The 19,867-nt window shown below is 49.6% G+C and overlaps 7 protein-coding genes across 7 annotated transcripts; 3 read left to right on the plus strand and 4 right to left on the minus strand.

Annotated features, from left to right (window-relative positions):
- Positions 1-221: 221 nt before the first annotated feature.
- Positions 222-4,018, plus strand: BO86DRAFT_427907 (calcium/hydrogen antiporter; the record flags this gene model as incomplete). Its single annotated transcript, XM_025675566.1, has 5 exons — positions 222-381; positions 455-2,289; positions 2,381-3,298; positions 3,363-3,526; positions 3,582-4,018. 5 exons carry the CDS (start codon positions 222-224, stop codon positions 3,853-3,855), a joined length of 3,351 nt encoding a protein of 1,116 aa, XP_025528847.1. The 3' UTR covers positions 3,856-4,018.
- A 163-nt stretch (positions 4,019-4,181) lies between these two features.
- BO86DRAFT_360268 (FGGY-family carbohydrate kinase) lies at positions 4,182-6,413 on the minus strand (the record flags this gene model as incomplete). Its single annotated transcript, XM_025669807.1, has 3 exons — positions 5,976-6,413; positions 5,346-5,906; positions 4,182-5,237 (listed from the first exon to the last, which is right to left on the minus strand). The coding sequence occupies exons 1-3, from the start codon at positions 6,195-6,197 to the stop codon at positions 4,182-4,184; spliced, it is 1,839 nt and encodes a 612-aa protein (XP_025528848.1). The 5' UTR covers positions 6,198-6,413.
- Positions 6,414-7,143: 730 nt separating this feature from the next.
- On the plus strand, positions 7,144-7,824 carry BO86DRAFT_310588 (uncharacterized protein; the record flags this gene model as incomplete). Its single annotated transcript, XM_025667870.1, has 2 exons — positions 7,144-7,700; positions 7,761-7,824. The coding sequence occupies 2 exons, from the start codon at positions 7,144-7,146 to the stop codon at positions 7,822-7,824; spliced, it is 621 nt and encodes a 206-aa protein (XP_025528849.1).
- Positions 7,825-8,418: 594 nt separating this feature from the next.
- Positions 8,419-10,570, minus strand: BO86DRAFT_360274 (F-box domain protein). Its single transcript, XM_025669808.1, has 2 exons — positions 9,471-10,570; positions 8,419-9,417 (listed from the first exon to the last, which is right to left on the minus strand). The coding sequence occupies exons 1-2, from the start codon at positions 10,267-10,269 to the stop codon at positions 8,564-8,566; spliced, it is 1,653 nt and encodes a 550-aa protein (XP_025528850.1). The 5' UTR covers positions 10,270-10,570; the 3' UTR covers positions 8,419-8,563.
- Positions 10,571-11,106: 536 nt separating this feature from the next.
- Positions 11,107-13,341, minus strand: ptpA (putative protein tyrosine phosphatase (Pyp1); the record flags this gene model as incomplete). The annotated part of the gene is made up of 2 exons (XM_025667860.1): positions 11,107-11,841; positions 11,926-13,341. The coding sequence occupies 2 exons, from the start codon at positions 13,339-13,341 to the stop codon at positions 11,107-11,109; spliced, it is 2,151 nt and encodes a 716-aa protein (XP_025528851.1).
- A 1,995-nt stretch (positions 13,342-15,336) lies between these two features.
- On the minus strand, positions 15,337-16,165 carry BO86DRAFT_65086 (cytochrome c oxidase assembly protein COX16). The gene is made up of 2 exons (XM_025677540.1): positions 15,526-16,165; positions 15,337-15,460 (listed from the first exon to the last, which is right to left on the minus strand). Exons 1-2 carry the CDS (start codon positions 15,847-15,849, stop codon positions 15,380-15,382), a joined length of 405 nt encoding a protein of 134 aa, XP_025528852.1. The 5' UTR covers positions 15,850-16,165; the 3' UTR covers positions 15,337-15,379.
- Positions 16,166-16,299: 134 nt separating this feature from the next.
- nic96 (linker nucleoporin NIC96) lies at positions 16,300-19,679 on the plus strand (the record flags this gene model as incomplete). The annotated part of the gene is made up of 5 exons (XM_025667864.1): positions 16,300-16,733; positions 16,803-17,454; positions 17,501-18,482; positions 18,540-19,285; positions 19,353-19,679. 5 exons carry the CDS (start codon positions 16,300-16,302, stop codon positions 19,677-19,679), a joined length of 3,141 nt encoding a protein of 1,046 aa, XP_025528853.1.
- Positions 19,680-19,867: the final 188 nt, after the last annotated feature.

The raw sequence follows: 19,867 nt of genomic DNA on the forward strand, positions 1-19,867 counted from the left end.
CTCTCTGTGACGCCTCAGATCATAATTGTTTTGTCAATTATTTTCCCCCTGCTCTCTAGCCCTGTTTATCTTGTTCGCTGCTGTTCTAAGTGCAGGCCACTATCTCATCAGTGCTTTTCCCGAACTATTCCCTTTCCATAATTGCCCAGCCCCCCCCCCCTCTCTCTCTCTCTCGATTCTTGTATCACTTATAAGCGAGAAGTTGGCAATACGCCAGAAGGATGTCCGACAACCGACACCACCACGACCAGGTGGAGGAAGACGAAGAGCAGGACCCTTACCTCTTCGTTCCGACTGAGTCCTCTTGGAACCTGACCAACGAGGATATGTCAGGAATCATTCGTCAACAGAGGAATGCAGGGCATACCCGAAGGGACTACGGTGCGTCACCCCAACCCAAAAACATTAGAAATTCTGCATCTCTTTCCTTTCCAAGGAAGTAACTCACATGCAGCAGGTACCATGGATTCTTCTGCGAAAATGGACAACGACCTACGACCCGACGAGAGCCAGCCCGAGAGTTCAAGTCGCGTTCTTGCCTCCCAGTCACCATCGGGCCCACTAAGAAAGCCATCAGTAACGCGTCGTATATCCTCGAAGCGACAAGTTCCTCATAAGGGACAGGAGTTTTCTACAGATGACGATGTACAGGAGGTGGAAGAGGATATTGCTAAGCAACAAGGCTCCAATCCGCAGGCATCGCCAAGGATTCGCCCTCTGAGAAAGCAAAGCTCAACCTTGCGGCGACGGTTGAACGCCCGAGTAAGCCCCCTGGCTCAAGCAGGCTCAGACGTAGATGGTGAGGACGATACCGCTCTACCTGATGCTGCTGTGGAAGGAACTGGGCCGGAGCCTTCTATTCAGCGATCTGAGACCGGCAGTCAAACTGGGGAAGGTATTCACAGTGAGGAGGATGAGGCGGCGTCAAGTGATGCTGAAAGCTTCACATTGAAGGATCGCCAGCAAGCAATAAACGAAACGCACCCGTTCGGTATTAGGTTGTGGAAACCCGCTTTGTACAAGAAGAGTCGCTCGGTGGAGAAAACAGCGGAGGGTGACATTCACTCTTCGCCTGGCGGTCGAGTGGGTAACCTCTTATTCTTTATCAACCTCCTGTGGACCCTGTTCTTCGGGTGGTGGCTCGCTTTGGCGGCATTGACAGGGGCTATCGCATGCTTCATATTCGCATACTCGCCCAGTGCAGTGGAATACGGACGAGTCTTCTCCGGCCTTTCTTGGTATCTAATCTACCCCTTCGGCTCCTTCGTCCGCCTAGATACGGATGAGAATTACGCCGAGGAAGATGAGGGAGAGGGTCGCAGCATTAGCGAGTATGAACAATGGCAGAACGGCGACCTTGAACATGGTAGACTATTCTTCGGTCCTCGACGCGACCGGTCCCTGGTTGGGAGAAGGAGAAACAGTGTCGATTCGGCCAGTGAACAAGATAGCCTGCTAGGCCGAACACAAAGAGGCCATGCGAGGGAGAGCCCCCTTACCCAGCCGAAGCGACGATTGTTCGGCCGTGGCGAGTGGACGCTTGGCCGCGTGGTATTCTTCATCTTCTTCTACTTCCTTGTAGGACCGCTAATGCTCATTGTCTCGCTTCTCTGTTGGTTGCTGGTTTTCTGGATACCCATGGGACGTGTGACCATCATTCTGTTTGATCACCTTCGCCGGCATCCTCTGGCCTTGTCGTATCATTCTGATACAGCACATACCAGGGTCAGTCCCGGTTCTTCCTCGTCTGTTCTGTTGTGCACCTATCGTGCAGCTGGTCTGCGATACTGGAAATACACGGTCGGCGGAACGAACATCTTCTTCATCAACCTACTGGGTGTTGTCTTGTTCGTTATCTTTGACTACTTCCTTCTCAGCAAGACCCTGGGTCTCCAGACGGCCATCACTCATCCGGGCCTTATCTTCACCCTGGCTCTTGTCTCTATCATCCCTTTGGCTTACTTCATCGGACAGGCTGTTGCATCGATCTCAGCTCAGTCGTCTATGGGTATGGGTGCTGCTGTTAATGCTTTCTTCTCCACAATAGTCGAGGTCTACCTTTACTGTGTGGCACTTACTGAGGGAAAGGGTCAATTAGTAGAAGGTAGTCTTATTGGGAGCATATTTGCAGGCATCTTGTTTCTCCCCGGCCTTTCGATGTGCTTTGGCGCTATCAAACGCAAAACACAACGTTTCAATGTGAAATCCGCCGGTGTCACTTCCACAATGTTGATGTTTGCCGTGATTGCCGCTTTTGGACCAACACTATTTTATCAGATCTACGGCAGTGTAAGCATGGTTCCTCCCATACCCTATTCACAGCTCCACTCTATCCATCCCCTCAAACCCTGCCTTTGCCCCTTGCTAATGAGGAATTCAGCATGAACTTAACTGCCGATCCTGCGTGGAAACCATGAAGTCGAGTGGTAGCGATTGCCGCCGCTGTTATTTCTCGCAGGTTCCAGCTGTCAACGATAGCTTTTTCCGGAAAGCTGTTCAGCCTTACTCCTGGTTCGCTGCGTTATTTTTGTTCCTGTCATACGTAATTGGGTTATGGTTCACACTTAGGACTCACGCAGCCCTCATTTGGGCCACAGAATCCGAGGAGAGAAAAGCGTCCGCTCTTGCCAACGAGCAAGCCACGTACGAGCCTCGAAATCTCGATGCCGCTCAAGCCTCAGCACTGGCCATTGGTGGCCTTGTTACATCCAGGGGCTCAGTGCGCGATTCGCAACTGTACAAACGTATTTTGGGGCAATCCCTGAAGCATGTCGGTCTATCCGAGACTGCGGGGGAATTCAACCTCTCCGCGCATGGCAAAAACGCAGCACCCTATCTTGTACCTCCCCAAACGACGACCGGGGACCACCACGCAAGCTTCAAGGATTTCCGAGATCTGTCTAGCGAGGAGAATGAAGACCTTGTGCGCCGAGTAACTGAGGTAGCAGCTACGGCGGCTACCGTTGCCGCCCGTGACGCGGCCCGGTCCCGGAAGCCGTCCGTTCAACACGGTTCGCTCCGTCAGACAACAAAAGCTCCGGCTGATTTGGCAAAGTCACACTTGGATGAAGCCGATGAAGTTGGCCTCGAAAACACTCACACTAGCGGTGGGCATGATGCGCCGAATTGGAGCAAAGCCAGGAGTTCGATAATTCTCTTGGTGGCAACCATACTGTATGCTATCATTGCTGAAATCCTGGTCAACACGGTAGATGTGGTTCTAGAGAGTGTCGACGTGGATGAGAAGTTCCTAGGGATCACACTCTTTGCCCTGGTACCCAATACGACTGAATTCTTGGTATGTGCAATGAACTCATCTTCCCTTGCTGGTTGCTGGATTGCTTACGGCCAGATGTCAACAGAACGCAATCTCCTTCGCTATGAATGGGAACATAGCGCTTTCTATGGAAATTGGATCAGCCTATGCTTTGCAAGTCTGCCTCTTGCAAATTCCCGCATTAGTGCTTTTTAGTGCCATTTACTCCCGCCTGATAGACCCATCGGAATTACTCAGTCATACATTCAAGTACGTTTCTTCGTACTTCCAAGCCAGCTTTAAACTCTTATCTAACATCATCCAGCTTGATCTTCCCTCAATGGGATATGATCTCGGTCATCCTTTGTGTCTTCCTCCTCTCCTATGTTCACGGCGAAGGCAAGAGCAATTACTTCAAGGGCTCGATTCTCGTCCTTACATATCTCGTCGTTGTCATTGGGTTTTATCTATCGGGCTACAGCAACATAGAGACGATGGGTGTTGACCGGTTTGACACGCTTGCTCTCGGTTTAAGCTCATCGGAGAAGTTTTACACCATCGGTCGGGCAACGAGTGGCCAAGCCTTTGCGTCTCATTAAGGAACCCTTTCCGACTCTTCGCATGTTACTTTTCGTGATAAATATTTGTGCCGAATCTTGGGAGTGTATTGTGTCGCTTGCAGAGAAGAAAATCGCATTTTACCAGTCTCTTGTCATATCTCTGGCTAGAACTGCTCATCAGTTGGCATCATTTTGCCTTTCCTCTTCCGAAGAAGCCTCACCATGGGTGTTATCAATGTTTGTCGAAACACTCTCCACCACGATTCGTCCTGCCAAATTGGAACCATTTCATTTGACGCAGCCTGCAAGTGACCAGCAAGACAATTCCCCCTTGGAAGCCTCCCCTTCAGTGAGGGAAAATACTCTTAAGGTTTCCACGAGCTCACGGTTCGATCAACGAGAGCCCGGTACTCCTGTTGCTTGTAGCATTGTTCAAGAAAAACCTTGTATTTGACGTCGAGCAGTGCCTTCTCCTTCATATCGCTGGTTGGAACGACCTTCCTTCCTGGTTTACTCATCCGATCCATAATTTCCCAAAGATCCTCAGTCTTGCCCTCCGGATCAGCACTAGCAGCTTTGGCACCCAGCATCGCTGCTCCATGACACACGGCAGCATGAATATACCGAGGAATAAGTACCGGCATATCGCACGCCGACGCTATTAGTTTAACCAAAATATCATTCTGGCACTGAGAACCAGACATGAAGATTGAGGTAATCGTGTGGCCGGCTTTGTTCATGGTTTCCACGATTTGTCTGGTTTGCAGTGCAATAAACTCGAGAGTAGCATAGTAGAACACTGCAAGACCATCGACAGATTTATCACTTGTCAAACCGACGACGGATCCCGCCATGGCAGCATCCGCAATAGGAGAACGGTTTCCCCACAAATCTCCGTAAAAAAACAAATGCCGGCCTAGATAAGAAATGTTAGGGGCTTCCTGCTCGTGGGTCATCTCCTTCAGATGTTCGTTTAGGTATTCATATATATTAGCATGGTAGGACTCGGCGATTGAGGCCGCCTGATTGAATGCTGGATGAGTTTCAATGACATGCTTGAGCAACTCGCCAGTCGCGGATTGGCCGCCCTCGGCCATCCAATATCCCGGCTGAATGGTATTGCGGTACGGTCCCCAAACACCAGGCACAAAGACGGGGTCCTGCGACATTGCAAGGTGGCACGTTGAAGTTCCAGCGACAGCGGCCAAGCGTGAGAAAGCCTGGGACTTATCATTCTTCGAGACTTCGGAGCTCAATTGCCCGGGCTCCAACTCTACTTTGGCGCCGACTGTACCGATCCAGCCTGCATACGCGTCAATGACACCGCTGCCAATCGCGATCCCTGACGGAAGCCCCAGTTCAGATGCTGCCTTGTCACATAGTGTTCCCACTAACTCGCCAGCACTGAGATAATCGCCATTCTAGAGCAATGATCCGTTAGTCGCTCAGATATAAGCATACCGCAATCGTCCTGCTCCGGGTAAAGTAGGCACGTCAAGAGAAATTGTCACAGAAGAAACAAGGCTCACCACCCCGTCAACACCGCCCATGCGCTTGAAGTTATCCTCGACTAGGTCACCCAAGCCGATTTCAGTCAAGAAGTCGTCTTGCCAGCCTTTCACACTCCCGTCCACACCAACAGGAACATACCCCTGCTTGCAAACCACACTGCAGAAACTCCTTTTCTCGGTTCCTGTGGCGATATGGGTCAACGCGTCTGCCAGGTCGTAGAATTTGCACTGATCGAAGAGCTCTTTCGGCATATTGTTCTTGAGCCATAGAACCTTGGGGATTTCCATCTCGATCGACATTTTGCCGCCCACGTAGCGAAGAAGATTGTGGTTCGTGGCATTGATTTTCTCGGTTTCTTCGACGGGACGATGATCCAGCCACAGAATCACATTGCGGTCGGAGTCGAAGTTGGGGCCTGTGACTGAGATGGGCTCATCGGTTACATTGGAAAATACGGATAATGAACAAGTCGCATCGAAACCGATGCCTCTCACAGTCTCGGGGTCGATATTATGCTGGCTGATAGCCCGTTGAACGGCCACACAGATACATCTCCAGATATCGTTGGTAGATTGTTCCTGAGCCATATTAGCCTAGTCCTCCAGGGGGCACAGACACCACACAGGATGATCGTGGGGGGGGCAAACATAGTATCCCTGCTGAGGTTGCCAGAGCCCGATGTTCTCAGACGCCAGTCCGACAATGTCCCCTTTATCATCGATGATACATGCACGTGCACTCCCGGTGCCGACATCGATGCCAATATAATGGTCCACATGCACCTGGATTTCATCTCGGTTGTCTCTCGAGGCCTGCCTAGAGCTCTGGCGTGAGGGTCGACGGTATGGCAGGGAGCCCAGGGAAGCCATGATTGAGATAGTTCCGGATCGGACCTGATATCTCTGATAGAATGATGGTGTAAAACTGAAGTTTTATAAAACCATCGAAGTATAGAAACGTAGGTCCGATATAGATGGTAGTGGCTTTCTCTACCGAGGGGTTCGAATTGTCTCAAAAATAATCGTTTAAAGAGATAACAAAATCGCAGCAGGTTTCCTAGCATAGAAGGGAAGGAGAGAAGGCAGGTGAAAGAGAGGGGCGTTTTAGGGGGGGGGGGATGCGCTGTACAGTATATGCAGTACGAGGGTACAATACTATGGAGTAATTAATGACTTACTGACTTGGAGAGTAAGTTTGGACTTCGTATGACCTACGATGATTTCCCTACGAGCTAGTCTTAAGTGTGAAGGAGTAGCACTGCAGCAGTATGTACTGTACTGTACACAGGACTAAGTACAGTAGCAGCAACAGCCATAGGAGTGGGGTTGGGCGAGGATAAATGGCGGGATAAAGGGCAGGGACTCGGGTCATTGGAATCCAATGTCATTGGGAGGAGGTTCAATGGTGGTTGGGTCTATAATCACTGGCCTAGTAGTTAAGTTTGATACTTGTATAAACATGTGTGCAAAACTACGGAGTACTATACAATACATCTGTGTCATATATCACATACGGTATAGATTGTATGAATACACCATAACTCACACTCTCTCCGTACTAGGTTCTCCCTGAGCTTGTATCATACCGAATGATACCATACATCCTACACCGTCGTAGTATGACCTCAGCTGTATTAGTTATGTATTAAACACCAATTTACCCCAGGAACTACTCTGTCTGGCTAACTGAATTAACCTCCCACTTAACAAGCTCCCTCTCATCAACCTCCTTCCTCCTCCCTATCTTCCCGGTCATCGGAGCTATTTACTTACTTACTCCTCCTCCCCCTCTCGTACAAGTGCATCTTTGCCCACCATGTGGCCGTTTCCATCTCCTATGCTTCTGTCACTATTATGCTTTTTTCTTTCCTCAAGTGTGGTCAATTCCTCGCCATCTCCCCAGCTATCATCTGCTGATGTCTTCTACTGGCCCGCCGCAGCTTCGGAACCTTCTTTCCTGGCCCAGATATCCTATAACTCGACTTCCATGAATTCAGAGGTGGTCTCCTATTCGCCTCCGACCCCTGCTCACGCATACGAGTCGTCGGATTTGATTCGTATCGGTTTCTTCGCAACCAACTCTTCAGGTTCCAAGCACTGGGTTGGGACTGCTACTTCCTGGTCATCGTTCTTTGGGGATGAGGACCACCGCCCTACCCTTCGACTTTACACCAAGTCGCCTTATGAGGACGAATTGTATCACGTTGCTCTAGTATCCTCGACTACATTCGCTGCTTTCTCGACTCTGGTCAGCCCTCGCGTGGAACTAGTATCGAATGAGGCTGGCCCGCGTCCGCACCTAAATCAACCTGTCATTATCGGCCCGGACGGAAAGAACGCAGACGACGTTGTCGAGAAGACATTCTTCCAGAAGTGGGTCAAGCTCTTTCCGACGTCTTCTGCACCTTCTGTGAACTGACTTGCATCACTCAGGTACTGGTGGATCTTCCTCATCGTCACATTTCTCGCCATGTCTGGTGGAGGGGAATCGCAGTAGTCCCCTGGGCGCCCACGCTCAGTTGCACATTTCGATCAACCACCTACCCGCTCCAGCCGCAATGTGAATCACCCCTACCCCTCAGCTGTCGGAAAACGGCCCCGTAGGACGTCGTTTGCCTTGTCCATCATATATCCGTCACCGCCATGCGCCCCCTCGTTCTCTCCCAACGGGGATGCGCCCCGCAGACTCTAGTCGCATCCTAGCTAGGTTGAGAGTAGGATGCCAGTGGGCCATATCAGATGTTCTGTAGTGTGTCGTCTGCAGCTCCTGAGTGCGAGCATCGAGCTCGTTGGCTGAGCTGGACTAGGTCCTCAATCGACTAAGAACCTCAGACAAGGTCGCCAATGGGGTCACAGAGTCTAGAGACGGAAAGGACAGATTGCAAGCTATGTAGCTCAGATTACTCCTCCAGTCAATGCTTGCCTCAGCCAAAATCTGGCGTCTCTGCACAAAATGGTCTTGGCGAGCTTGGTTTCCTCTTTCTTGGTTCAGAGCGACTAGAACACTCTGGAGCCCTCGAGTCCCTTTTTGCTAGGGTTGGAAACGATACCCATGTGCATACAAAATAGCTCTACTTCTTAGCGGGCAAAGAGTGGGCGACGGTTTGTTGCATGACACAAGAACCCGAGGCCGTCTCGCATTGAATACTGGATAGATGTTCCATCAATAGCTCTTAGTTTGTCTTTGTTTGTACTGGAATGTCAGTAAAGATACTGCTCCCAGGATTTGACTAGTATCAAATATGCTGAATCAGTCGTCGCCCTCTTCCCCGCGGACCTAAATCCCAGCACATGACGCCCCTATCTGTGATTGCTATCAATCCATTTTCTTCCTCAGAGAAATGCAATTGAAAGCAGACGGCTTCAAGCGACAATACTATGGGTCGTAATTCAATCATGCCAGAATCTTGTGCTTGTGATGCGAGTGGGTAGAATCCGTTGGAATTCTCTTCAATTAGCGCACTTGGCTCAAGAGCCCAAACATAGATTATTTTCCAGTTGGCGACTGCAAGCCTTGTTCCCTGCCTTGAAGCTGCAACTATGCAACCAAGGGAGTTGGTCGGATGCTGGAATCCCCAGAGGCGTGCAACGACGCTCCAATCAGGCAATCGCCGTCCACGCTCAAGTTGCAAGACATGTTGACAATTCTGTGCGCGACAGAATGTTTCGGATGTCAACAAGCACGCAACGGTCCATTGTTCTTCGCGATGAGTTGCTAAGCCGAAAGCCAGGTATTTCCATTGACAACGAGCGAATCCATCTAGGACCTGAGTTTGATGGGTCCCGAAGAAAGGAACCTCGATTGAGAAAAGAAGGCTAAGGGAGTCTGTGAACTGTACAGGGCAGGAGTTTTCATACAATGTGGGCTGTATGGGAAAGGACGACATGTCAATTCTCTGGAAAGAGCCGTACAACGTCTGAGCGCGATAATAGTAGAGTAACTGGCTGGACTTGTCGTTGAAACGAAGACCTACTACAGAGCTGTTATCGTAAGGAAGAAGACCCCGAGCGAGTCTGCCTTGTAAGCCCCGATGGCCGTCAAACCACTGTCTTTTGCTGCTATGGAGGACGCAAGAATTGTAGCTAGTTTCTAGGCTATGTCAGCACTGGCAGCCTTGGCTGCAATGACACAGAAAAACCTACCGATTACCCCCGGCCTCATATCGCAGTTGGATTCAGAGGAACAGATATATAAAGTTACCTCGAGGTCACTGGTGTCCTGGGCTTTCTGCCAGGAAATTGCGAAAATGCCTCCGCGCGCAGCCGCCAGAGCCAAAGGCTCGTAGTCGGCATGATCAGGGAAAGCACAAATGCGAATAGGGCCGTGGGGAGATTGTATTGAACATCGAGAGAGATAGACCGTCGTATCAGTCCCAAGCTGCATGGCGTGCCTGACGAACGGATGCCTTGCATAATCATCACTGTCGTTCACTGAAGGTCTAAAGCGATGGAGTATGTATAATGTATCATCGCCGTCAAAGGCAGTTTTAAGAATTTCAACAGCACCTGGCCGACACCACTGGAGCTCCAAGCGAGCTTGGGGTCGGAGCCCACCCCCTAAAACCTGGAAAAGATGGATGCTTTCCTGTTCTCGAAAAACAAGTGCGAGCGTCAGGAACTCCCTAGGGACCAATACAGATGCCGTCACATTAAGGGAGTTGGCCCAGGACTTGAAAGTGACACAGTCCGCATGAAACTGTGCACCATATAGTTGCTGCGATGCTCGTCTCAAAAGCAGTTGGAATAGCTCTTGGGCATGCATAGAACGGAGGTCTGCGGGTAGAGTCCCCGGAGTTCGTTGTAGGTGGTGCACAAGGACCTCTCGACAGTTAGTCGCAATTTCATACATGGTACGACATGAGATTGCCGCCTGTAGGAAAGTTGGGGTAGAACAGGATCGAAGAACCCATTGTATGAGCTCCGTAGGAAGGTTCAGAAGCATGGTCACCAAAGGTCGAAGCGCTTGCCTTGAGGGAGGGGAAGGCAGGTAGTAAGCAGGCAGGCATTCAAAGTTCTGTTCTACCTGCTCGTAGGTAGCGGGTGAATGGGCGTATGGAAGGAGTCAAGCCCCTTGAAGAGGAGAGGATTGATGTTAAATCCCTTTGATTAATCACAGCTGGCGGGTCTGCCTGTTTCCTCTAAGGCACCAGAGTCACTTGCTGCCTGGAAGGTATAACAAGAGAAGACCCACTACAACATAACTGAAATCGGAACCATCTCAGAGGCAGCAATCACTGCTCTTTGCCAGGCAGAAACCTCAGTCCAAGATTTTCAGACTCGCATTTAAGATTTTAGCCGGTACGGAACTCAGATGCGGAAGCACTAAGGGAGATCGGGCCTTAAGGGGTGCCTCACGTCCATATCGCAGGCGGCACTTACACTAACTACAGATACGGTGTAGATATCAGATATATCTTCAATAGAATATTACTTGACTTGGAAGGTCTTGGTTCCATCAAGAGGATAGGGGAAGAAAGTTACCATGGGTCAATCATTTATGATCTCAAGTAATATCTTCTGTACATCTATAATATTATTTTGATACCCGAGCCACACAGCTTATAAAGTCTCATCATAATCAACTAGAACTAAAGGAGAACAACACCCGAAAATGCTTTCATAAACACATATTGACACGGCGACCAAGGTCTAGAATGAAAGCGATTAAGACATCCCAGAAGTATAATAAATACCCACGCCGACATGATTTCAAGAGCACCCCTTGTGATTTCATCATCCAGTGATGACCAAGAGATAATAAATATTACCTAATTGTACCCTATTCCCCTATGTGTGATACAGCCCATTCCAACACGCTTTCATAGCACAGAACAAACTGTGAAAGATTCTGAACCATGCTGGGTCTTTGTCTGCGGAAGTCGTCCACAGTCTTCTCAATGAGGTCCAGACCCTCATCGAGATCCCGTTGTTTCTCAGTGAGCCTTGAATTCAGCTCGACCGCTGTGGCTTGACCCCTTCGCCGCTTCAGTATGTCCAGGACAGTATCAACCGTACAGAAAGCGCCGGTACGTCCGCACCCAGCACTACAGTGCACCAAAACCGGTCGCTGATCCACTGTGTGTCTCTGGAACGTAACGGGAATAGGACTATTCGTTGTAGTGAGAACCCGATCACAATATTCGATAAGTCTGAGGAGGTGTGTAGGCTGCGACGTTGTTCCAAAGTCAGGCCAGTGTGGGTATTGCAATTGAGTGACTTCTCGCAATGGCTGAAATGGGTATGCTGAATGTGACAAGCCGAAGTGCCTGACAATGATGTATGGATTACCAGGGTCGTCTTTCACGTCGGGGGGTAACTGGCTGCCTTCTAACTCAATATGTGGTGAATCCCGAGAATTTAGGTAGATCAACTTCTGCGAGAAATTGTTGACCTGGCACTGTCCATACTCCCCTGACTTCCAGTAGGGATGACATTTGACCTGACCCCTTTCGACTTCGGCAGTCAATGAAACAACAAGTCGGACATCCTGTTCCCATATCACTCGCCAAAAGTCCTATAGGCATGATCAGCAGATGTTTCAACCACACTCTCGCCACCGGAGACATGACAAAGAGGAAAGACTTAATATCGCACTTACATCGAAGGTATCAGGGACTGGGGCCTGGGTGGCGATATAGCATTTACCACTCTTTTCCGCCTTTAAATGGTTCCCATTCACGTAGTCGCAGCCACCAGGAGAGACATTCTGGAGTCTCACTCGGGTATGTTCAAAAGGATAGATGTCGTTATATCTATTCTTCGTTCCTTTCTCAATACCGGCAACGCGGTACCTTTCTGGCGATGAGTCAATCGCCGCGGACTCGTCGGATTTATTATAAGACAGCGCTCGTTTCATGCGTTCGAGCTCCCTCTTCTCAAGCTTCAAAAACCTCTCGGAGACTTTGCGACCTTTGTCGGAGGCGTCAGACACATCGCGTAGCCAAGCTGGAAGTTGTTGTCTCTTGAGCTCTGTAAGATCAGAAGGGAGTTGTAGAGGTATCTGTCCAACACCATCAACCAGATCCATGTGTTGTCTGATGTTCGCAAAAAAAGGTATCGTAGCATGGGATGACTCGGGAAGAGCACATCCGCCTGCGACAGGGGCTGCCGAAGGGAGATCAATATGCATTCTGGGTGTTTTCTTTGTAGGCGCCCCTGAAGCTGGAAGCTGCTGTTGCTTGGTCAAATGAGGGAAGCGAGATGAGAACATTTTATAGCCCCCGAGCAGAATTCGGGCCTCCCCTCCCCACCCTTCACTGGTGAATTTCTTCAGCACATTAGCCAGCGACCCTGCATCTTTCATGTCACATGTAGCGGCATCAAACACGATTATGTATTGGGATTGCCGCCACCGCGCAAACTTTTTCTTATCATGATCGACTGTGAAGGTATTCGCTAATTTCTGCGTGTCGAATGAAGGGCGCTTCAACAGTGTTGTCGGTATGCAAAGGTTGAGAGACCCCTCGATGGTCCCTTTCGCGAAATGCGCGTAGGGTCGAACATCTAGAAGCATGATATCACGATCAGATGATTCGAGTAGCGCTGCACATTCATCTAGGGAGATGAAACGCCCGTCAATAGAAGTCATCTGTCCTGAAGGTGCACCAGCACCTGGGACCATTAGGTCTCGGCCCCGTGGATTCTCGTGACCCGTGGATTCTTTCAGGTGGTTGTTGAATGTCAATCCGCTTCTTGAAAGAGTCAGATTTTTATCGAGGGGTCTATTGTTTGCAAGGTGAATTCTTGGATAAGATATTGCAGAATGAGCGTGTGGTCCTGCTTCTCCAATGTTCCCAAGGTTGCCCGGATTGTCCACACGAATTGAGAAATGCTCAGGTCCCGAACGTTCTAAGACTGTACTCGAGGGACCAAGTCCGGGAGGTCCATGAGACGAAGGGTGAGTATCACAAAAAGAGAAAAATGATGTTGAGTTTGCAGGGTGGTCAAGCTGCAAATTCTGGCACTCTGATGGCCAAGGAGATGTAGGTGACCTTGAGCCTGTCATAGCCGACATGATTCTATGTCAAGACAGAGAGTGACGGTCTGCCTTTCTAGCCGAAGAGTCGAAGTTCGTGATCAGATATAAACCTGCTTTGCCATCGCGATATTAAATCTAGCCTGGCGAGCAGATTGATAGTCGAGTCTAGCCGAGGAGTGGTGTTGCCTACACCAACCACCCAGACTTGCCAACTAGTTGCTCCACACCATATGACCCAGCGAGCAAATGTACACTTGACTGACGTTGTTGTCTAGAGGTCTGGATTCTTCAAGCACAGAGCTTGACCTTTAAATGGCGAAGCAGCGGAGCGAAGATCGTTAAAGGCGGATGATGCCCACTGGGGTCCAGACGGGCTGGCTGCAAACTCTGGCAGGAGGCGGTAATGTTACGGCTTCGACGGTGAAGATGATTTAAGAAGCCAATAAGCGGGTTGGCGAAGCAGCGATGAATCAGAAGCTTGAACAGAGGTAACGGAGTTATTCAAGCTGATATGTCTGCAAAAAAAAGACAAAGCCCATGGGGAGAAGTGGGCGAGGAGACCGGCAGAAGGTAAAGGGTAGGTAAGTAATTTTGGCTCCTCGCAATCCGGGAATCCCAGGTCTCAGCTAAAGGGGGGGGGAGAATTGCACGCCCGACTGCAGTTAAGTTCCTAGACCAATGGAATATGAGCAAGGAAAAGTGGGGGAAGGGGAGGGGAGGTGGTCACTGTTGGCTGATATCACTGATCCACTGCCATTGTTCGAGAGGGGGGGGGGGGGGGGGTCAACAGCCGAGCGAATTGTGCGGAAGAGCGAATGGAGGGTAAAGGAAACGGAGGGAACGATGTTGTTCTCTGGGATATGACGTTATAGGGTGGGTGGCAGAGTGTCGGAAGATGGCACGTGTGCAGAAAGACTCGAAACCCATGCGGCGGCGGCCGGTCTGGATCTCCTTGATCTACCAGGAACTCAACTGAAGTGTGGCGATTCTGTCAAAATCCAGCATGTAGCATTTATTGTATGTGAAGCAGGAAAGGGAGAAAGATGTAAAGAGGGCGCAAACAGTCACCACTATCGTTGGTACTTCACTCAAGACATATCTCACATTGATTGACGATAGAAGTTTAAGCTTTTACTATGTATAGAACTCAACAGGGGCACAATGATCTGTACTATACCATCTAGAATACTCGCTACACGCTACCGTGGCTACGTCCTGATCGCAGCATGGGAAATGAATGAAGAGACCGAGAAGTCAGAAAAAGGAGGGAAGGAGGAACCCACAGCACCAAGCAGCTGTAGTCGACTATAGAATGAAAATGATTCGAGTGCGCTGTCAACAATTGTAATAAAATCCTTTGGGTAGCAATGTCGACCATCTTCATCCAGAGAAATGGTCTCTCGCATCAGACGGGCGAGGCGAATTCTTAATTTTGCATGAAAGCACAGTGTAGTCATGTTCATGAGCGCGTCGTCGCCACATCCATACATACATACATAGTAAGCAGAACGAGGCCTCTGCGACTGTTTTGAGGATGTCCAAGCTCGATTATAAGGCTGTTTATCGAACCATTTATAAATATAGACGGGGATGAATACATGATTTCTGTCTCAACTGCGACACCTTGTTAAGCATGATCGCTTACCCGTCGTCGGAGTCTCAAGGTGGGAGGTTCCTAGTGCCCACTGGCCGCGCCTCATTTAGGCCCTTCATTCTGACAAGGCATAGCCGAATCGAAATGTCTATCAATATTGAAGATGTTCTTGGGGGCCAGCGCAATTGATGCTTCGGTGCGATCGGCTTTTGTAAGCCGCATCGATCAGAGTGGTACTTGTTGGCACGTCATCGTTAAGCAAACGCATCGAGGGAAGGCAAGAAATGGTTGGCTGGCTTTTCAACAAGTATGTTCTAGCCAAGAAAGTACAAGGAACACGTCCCTTTCTATGACGAACTGGGCTTGTGTTGACAGCGGGCTAGATGTGGAATGACTGAGTTCATGGGAATAAAAAGCTGCTACCAAAGATGTTTTGATTGCATGGGGGTTCATGACTCTCTCAAAGCTGAGGTGGTGGCTTTAAAGCCTGCCATCAGGTTCACCCTTGAAGCGCTGCACACGCTTTTGTTCCCAGTCATCAAGGTCCTTGGCCATAAGCCTCTTGAATGCAAATCAGCAAGTCAGGTACTTTTGAAAGTCTATATGACATGGAGATGATCACTAACGTAGTATTCTTCCCGCTCGTCTCCGATAATCCTTCTTCGCGGGTTTCGTTTTATGCCTTCCTCGCCGTCCGGCCCCTTGAGACCAAGGTTAAAGGCTTCCTCTTGGCTGAGTTGTTTTACCTTGCGATCGTAACGTTCATATCTCAGAGCGGCAGCCGGTGTCAATGCGAAAGACCCTGCGACTATGATCACGATAAAGGGAAAGCCAAACAGTAGGAATGGATGTCTGGGGAGACGGGATCTATATGCCGCACCGACTCGCTCCCCTAGGGTTGATGAAGCGGTTGTCGCACGCCGAAATTTCTTGGCTTGGAAGACTGGCATTCTGATATTAATCTCAAAGTAAGCGATCTTTGGTTATCAATCGAGTCGTCAAGGTAGGAACTCGGAAACGAGTTGGGCTCTGGGTAATGCATGGACGCTGCGGCAGCTCCAAGGCTACATACCTCATGCCGTACCATTGACAAATTGTGGGAAGCGCTGGGCGGCTAGAAGTTCCTCGGCGAAATGAAAGTCCGCCAATTCCACCAAGCCTAGCTAGCAATCGCCAGCCAGAAGTCTGCTATAAACACAAAGTTGTGAACGGCAACGGAGCAGAGTAACCAAAGACGAACGACTTTCCGCCAAAAGAAGAACGCTGGTATGTTGCTTTGAGTTTTAAGTGTAGCCAAAATTCCGGGATTTGAAACTGATGGCCATTTCAGTATCGCGGATTCTACTTCGAAGCTTTTTGCTCCTCCCTTCAGATTTTACTACGGCAGCGAAGCTCTCTCGATGACATCCACGACCCCAGGCTCCCTATTTGGGGCCGCTGGCGTAGGGGCCGCAACACAGCCAGGAAATCCACTGCAGAACAAGCCAGCAAGTATGCTTGGGAACACCACAACACAAACGCCTTCGGGCGGATCCCTGTTTGCAAAGCAACCGCAGACTCAACCGCAACCCACCCAGAGCTCTTTATTCGGACAAAATACGACACAGCCCAGTGTAGCGCAAGCAGTGCAGTTGTCTAATCAGACGCAACCCGCTTTCTTTAACAGCTTACTAGAGCGCGGCAAAAAGAGGCCTCTCTCTGCGATCGGTCTGAACAGCAATTTCGACGAGCTGCCCACATTGCAACTGGGTCTCGATGATATCCGCAAGAAGGCGCGAGAGCTTGGTACCAAAGAGTCCAGCAATAGACAACAATATGCAGCGAATAGCAAGGCGTAAGCTGTCTCTTCCCTTTTACCCCCCACCTTTCATTGCATTTCAAATGACTTACTCATGGCTCTCAGTCACTATATGCTGGCTGCATCAGGGGTCTCCCCTGGTCACGCGCTGCGGGACCTCAAAGCTCTAGATCCGCAGGCTTCTCTATCGGTGACTCCTAAAGAGCAGGAGACGTTCGATCCTGATAATCAAAAGTACCTAAGGAACCTACAGCAGCGTGGTCGTCAAGTCATGATAACGGAAAGCCTTGCCCGCACGCAAAGAGATTTTGACCTATTTCTGGAAGAGAAACTCGACTTGAATTGGGAAGAGCAGCGGCGAAAAATATTTCAACACTTCGGGTTGACACACAAAGATGACAATGCTAAGGATGGGAAAAGTGCGTTTGGTCGTTCAGTCCAGAGGACACAGCAGTTCGGTACTGCGTCTGCCCATGATCCTGCTTCGGCCTCGCGTCGAAGTGTCTTTGGGCGCTCCGGCTTGGATAAATCGGTCATTGGAATGCCGGGGACTGGAGCGGCGGGTCTTCAGATATTTGAAGATTCAATGGAGCGCAACGATGGTCCGGGTAGTCACTCTTCTGATCTTCGTTTCCTGAGGGAGAAGATAGGCTACTATGCGGAGAAAGTACAGATGCTGAATTCGGCCAGACTCCAATCTCGGACATTTCCAATTCTATACAACTTCTGTGACGTTGAATTGCGCGCAGGTGGTGACGTGAGTCCGGCGATCCAAGTGTCAATCTATTACTGACTTGCGTTAGGTTCCACGGCAAATGCATGATGCGTATAAAGCCTTAATCAGTATTGTTGGGGAGTCACCGGAAGCGATGAATATCTCGACACCTTCCGCATTAAGGGAGCGTCAATTTTCTCCAGACTACTTGGATGAAACGCCAACTTCACGCAAGGCGACTAATTTAAAGAATCGTATAATCGAGGGTTCACGGTCATACCTCGAAAAGCAATTCTATATTGATGTGGAGGGTGCGATTGCGAAAAATCCCCGGGAAGCACAACTCGGTGGCATCCCAACCGTGGTCAACAAAATTAGGGCTTATATCCGGCTCAGGGCCGCAAGAAGAGACCTCGCCCCTGACGGAACCGAGTTGCAGATGGTCGGCGAGGATTATTGCTGGATTCTTATCTTCTATCTCCTTCGCTGTGGATTCGTCACGGAAGCAGCAGAGTACGTTAGCCAAGATCCAGGTTTCCGCTCCCTAGATCACAAATTTGTGACATATATGACCACCTATGCCCAGAACAGGCGGCTGCCGAGGGACCTGCAACAAAAAATCAACGGAGAGTATCAACAACGTTCGCGAAATGCCCCCGATAACACTGTCGATCCCTATCGCATGGCATGCTACAAGATTATTGGGCGCTGTGATCTCACTCGTAGACGCTTAGACGGCATCAACCAACAAGTGGAAGATTGGATGTGGCTGCAATTCACCCTGGCCAGAGAAGATGATCGCACGGACGAGGTTGCAGGTGATGTGTTTGGGCTTGAAGACATCCAGACCGATATCACAGAAATTGGGCAGAAGGTCTTTAGCAAAGGTCAAGACAGCCAGGGTGGTTACGGAACCTTTTTCCTCTTGCAGATTTTAGGAGGCATGTTTGAGCAAGCTATCTCATATCTTGTGTCTTATGCTCCAGTTAGTGCAGTGCACTTTGCCATCGCTTTGGCATACTATGGTCTACTTCGCGTGTCCGATTTCTATACTTCGGGCGAAGGATTGTGTAAGTGGCACAATTTGGAGTTTTCTAACTTGCTGGCTCCTTTATTAACGAAGATAGTGTCCTACACTGTCAAACAATACCCACAGATTAATTTCGCCTTTCTCATCACACATTATACGAAGCATTTCCGCACAGCATATGTTGAGGCAGCGATCGATTATTTCTCTTTACTGTGCCTCAATGCCGACTTGCCCGGTTCCTTGGGTAAATCTCAAGCAGCTGTGTGTCACGAGGCTTTGCGAGAATACATTCTGGAAACCAGAGATTTTGCTAAGCTGTTGGGTGATGTACGTTGTGACGGAAGTAGGATCAAAGGTTTGATCGAACAGCGAATTAGCTTGATCCAACTTGTGGACCAGGAAGAGTTCCTGAAGACAATAACCGTACAAGCAGCGGCTATTGCTGACGACAAAGGGCTGACCACTGATGCGGTTCTCTTATACCACCTTGCCGAGGACTACGATCGCGTCATCGACATCATCAACCGAGCTCTTTCCGATGCTGTCGCTATAGATCTAGGAGGGCCAATGTTGAAGTTGCAACCATTGAGACCCCGGGCTAATTTGCATAGTGATAGTCATGGTTCAACCCAGGGATCTCCGCTTGAACCCGGGAGTAGTCTCAGTCTGACTGCTGTGGAAGATCCAATTGTTTTAGCCAAGAACATGATCGGTCTATACAACGCCAATGCTTTATACTACCAACGAATCCGACAAGTTAACCGTGACTCCTGCGGGTTGTTACTTCGGATGATGGAGGCGAAGGCAGAAGTTGAAGCGGGAAACTGGACTCCTGCCCTTGATGTAGGTTTCTTCTATACTATCAGCCCTCATTCATCCTCGTCATTGCGCTGACACTAACAATTCGTAGGCTATCAATGACCTTAACCTGCTTCCGCTCCGGGCAAGAGGCTCTGTTCCCTACGTACGAAGTGCTGCACAAGCTTTTTCGTCGTTCCCTGCCATAATATCCCACAATGTTGGTCATATCATTATGTGGAGCATCACTTGCATCGGCCATGAACGTGACCGTCTTGGCTCTAGTGCATACGAGAATGAGATCAGACAGGGATTAGCCGACGAGCTGCTTGTCATGGCCAAAGACTTGATGGTATTTTCCGGAATGGTCAAATATAAGCTCCCGCCTAAAGTGTACGAAACACTTGCGCGCGCTGGGGCTGAGATTGGAGCATATTAAGAAGATGCCCTTCTGCCTATGGAATTTCGGATGCAGGCTTCAGGTTCAGTTGCCCTTTGTTCCTAGGCTATTGCCGACTCAGAACACCTCGTAGTTTTCAGATAGGATTAGGAACCCCAAAGATACATATTGACGTCTTACATTGTCTGGCCAGCGTGAGTGACGCATGTCTGCTTTTCCCAGTACGT

Source organism: Aspergillus japonicus (assembly GCF_003184785.1).
Source record: "Aspergillus japonicus CBS 114.51 unplaced genomic scaffold BO86scaffold_17, whole genome shotgun sequence".
NCBI classification, from domain to species: domain Eukaryota; kingdom Fungi; phylum Ascomycota; class Eurotiomycetes; order Eurotiales; family Aspergillaceae; genus Aspergillus; species Aspergillus japonicus.

Coding starts and splice junctions, on each gene's coding strand:
- BO86DRAFT_360274 (XM_025669808.1), bottom strand. CDS start 10,269: ATGCTTCTGAACCTTCCTACGGAGCTCATACAATGGGTTCTTCGATCC. Junction 9,418..9,470: donor TATGAGGCCGGGGGTAATCG/GTAGGTTTTTCT, acceptor GACATAGCCTAG/AAACTAGCTACAATTCTTGC.
- BO86DRAFT_65086 (XM_025677540.1), bottom strand. CDS start 15,849: ATGCCAGTCTTCCAAGCCAAGAAATTTCGGCGTGCGACAACCGCTTCA. Junction 15,461..15,525: donor ACGAGCGGGAAGAATACTAC/GTTAGTGATCAT, acceptor TTTGCATTCAAG/AGGCTTATGGCCAAGGACCT.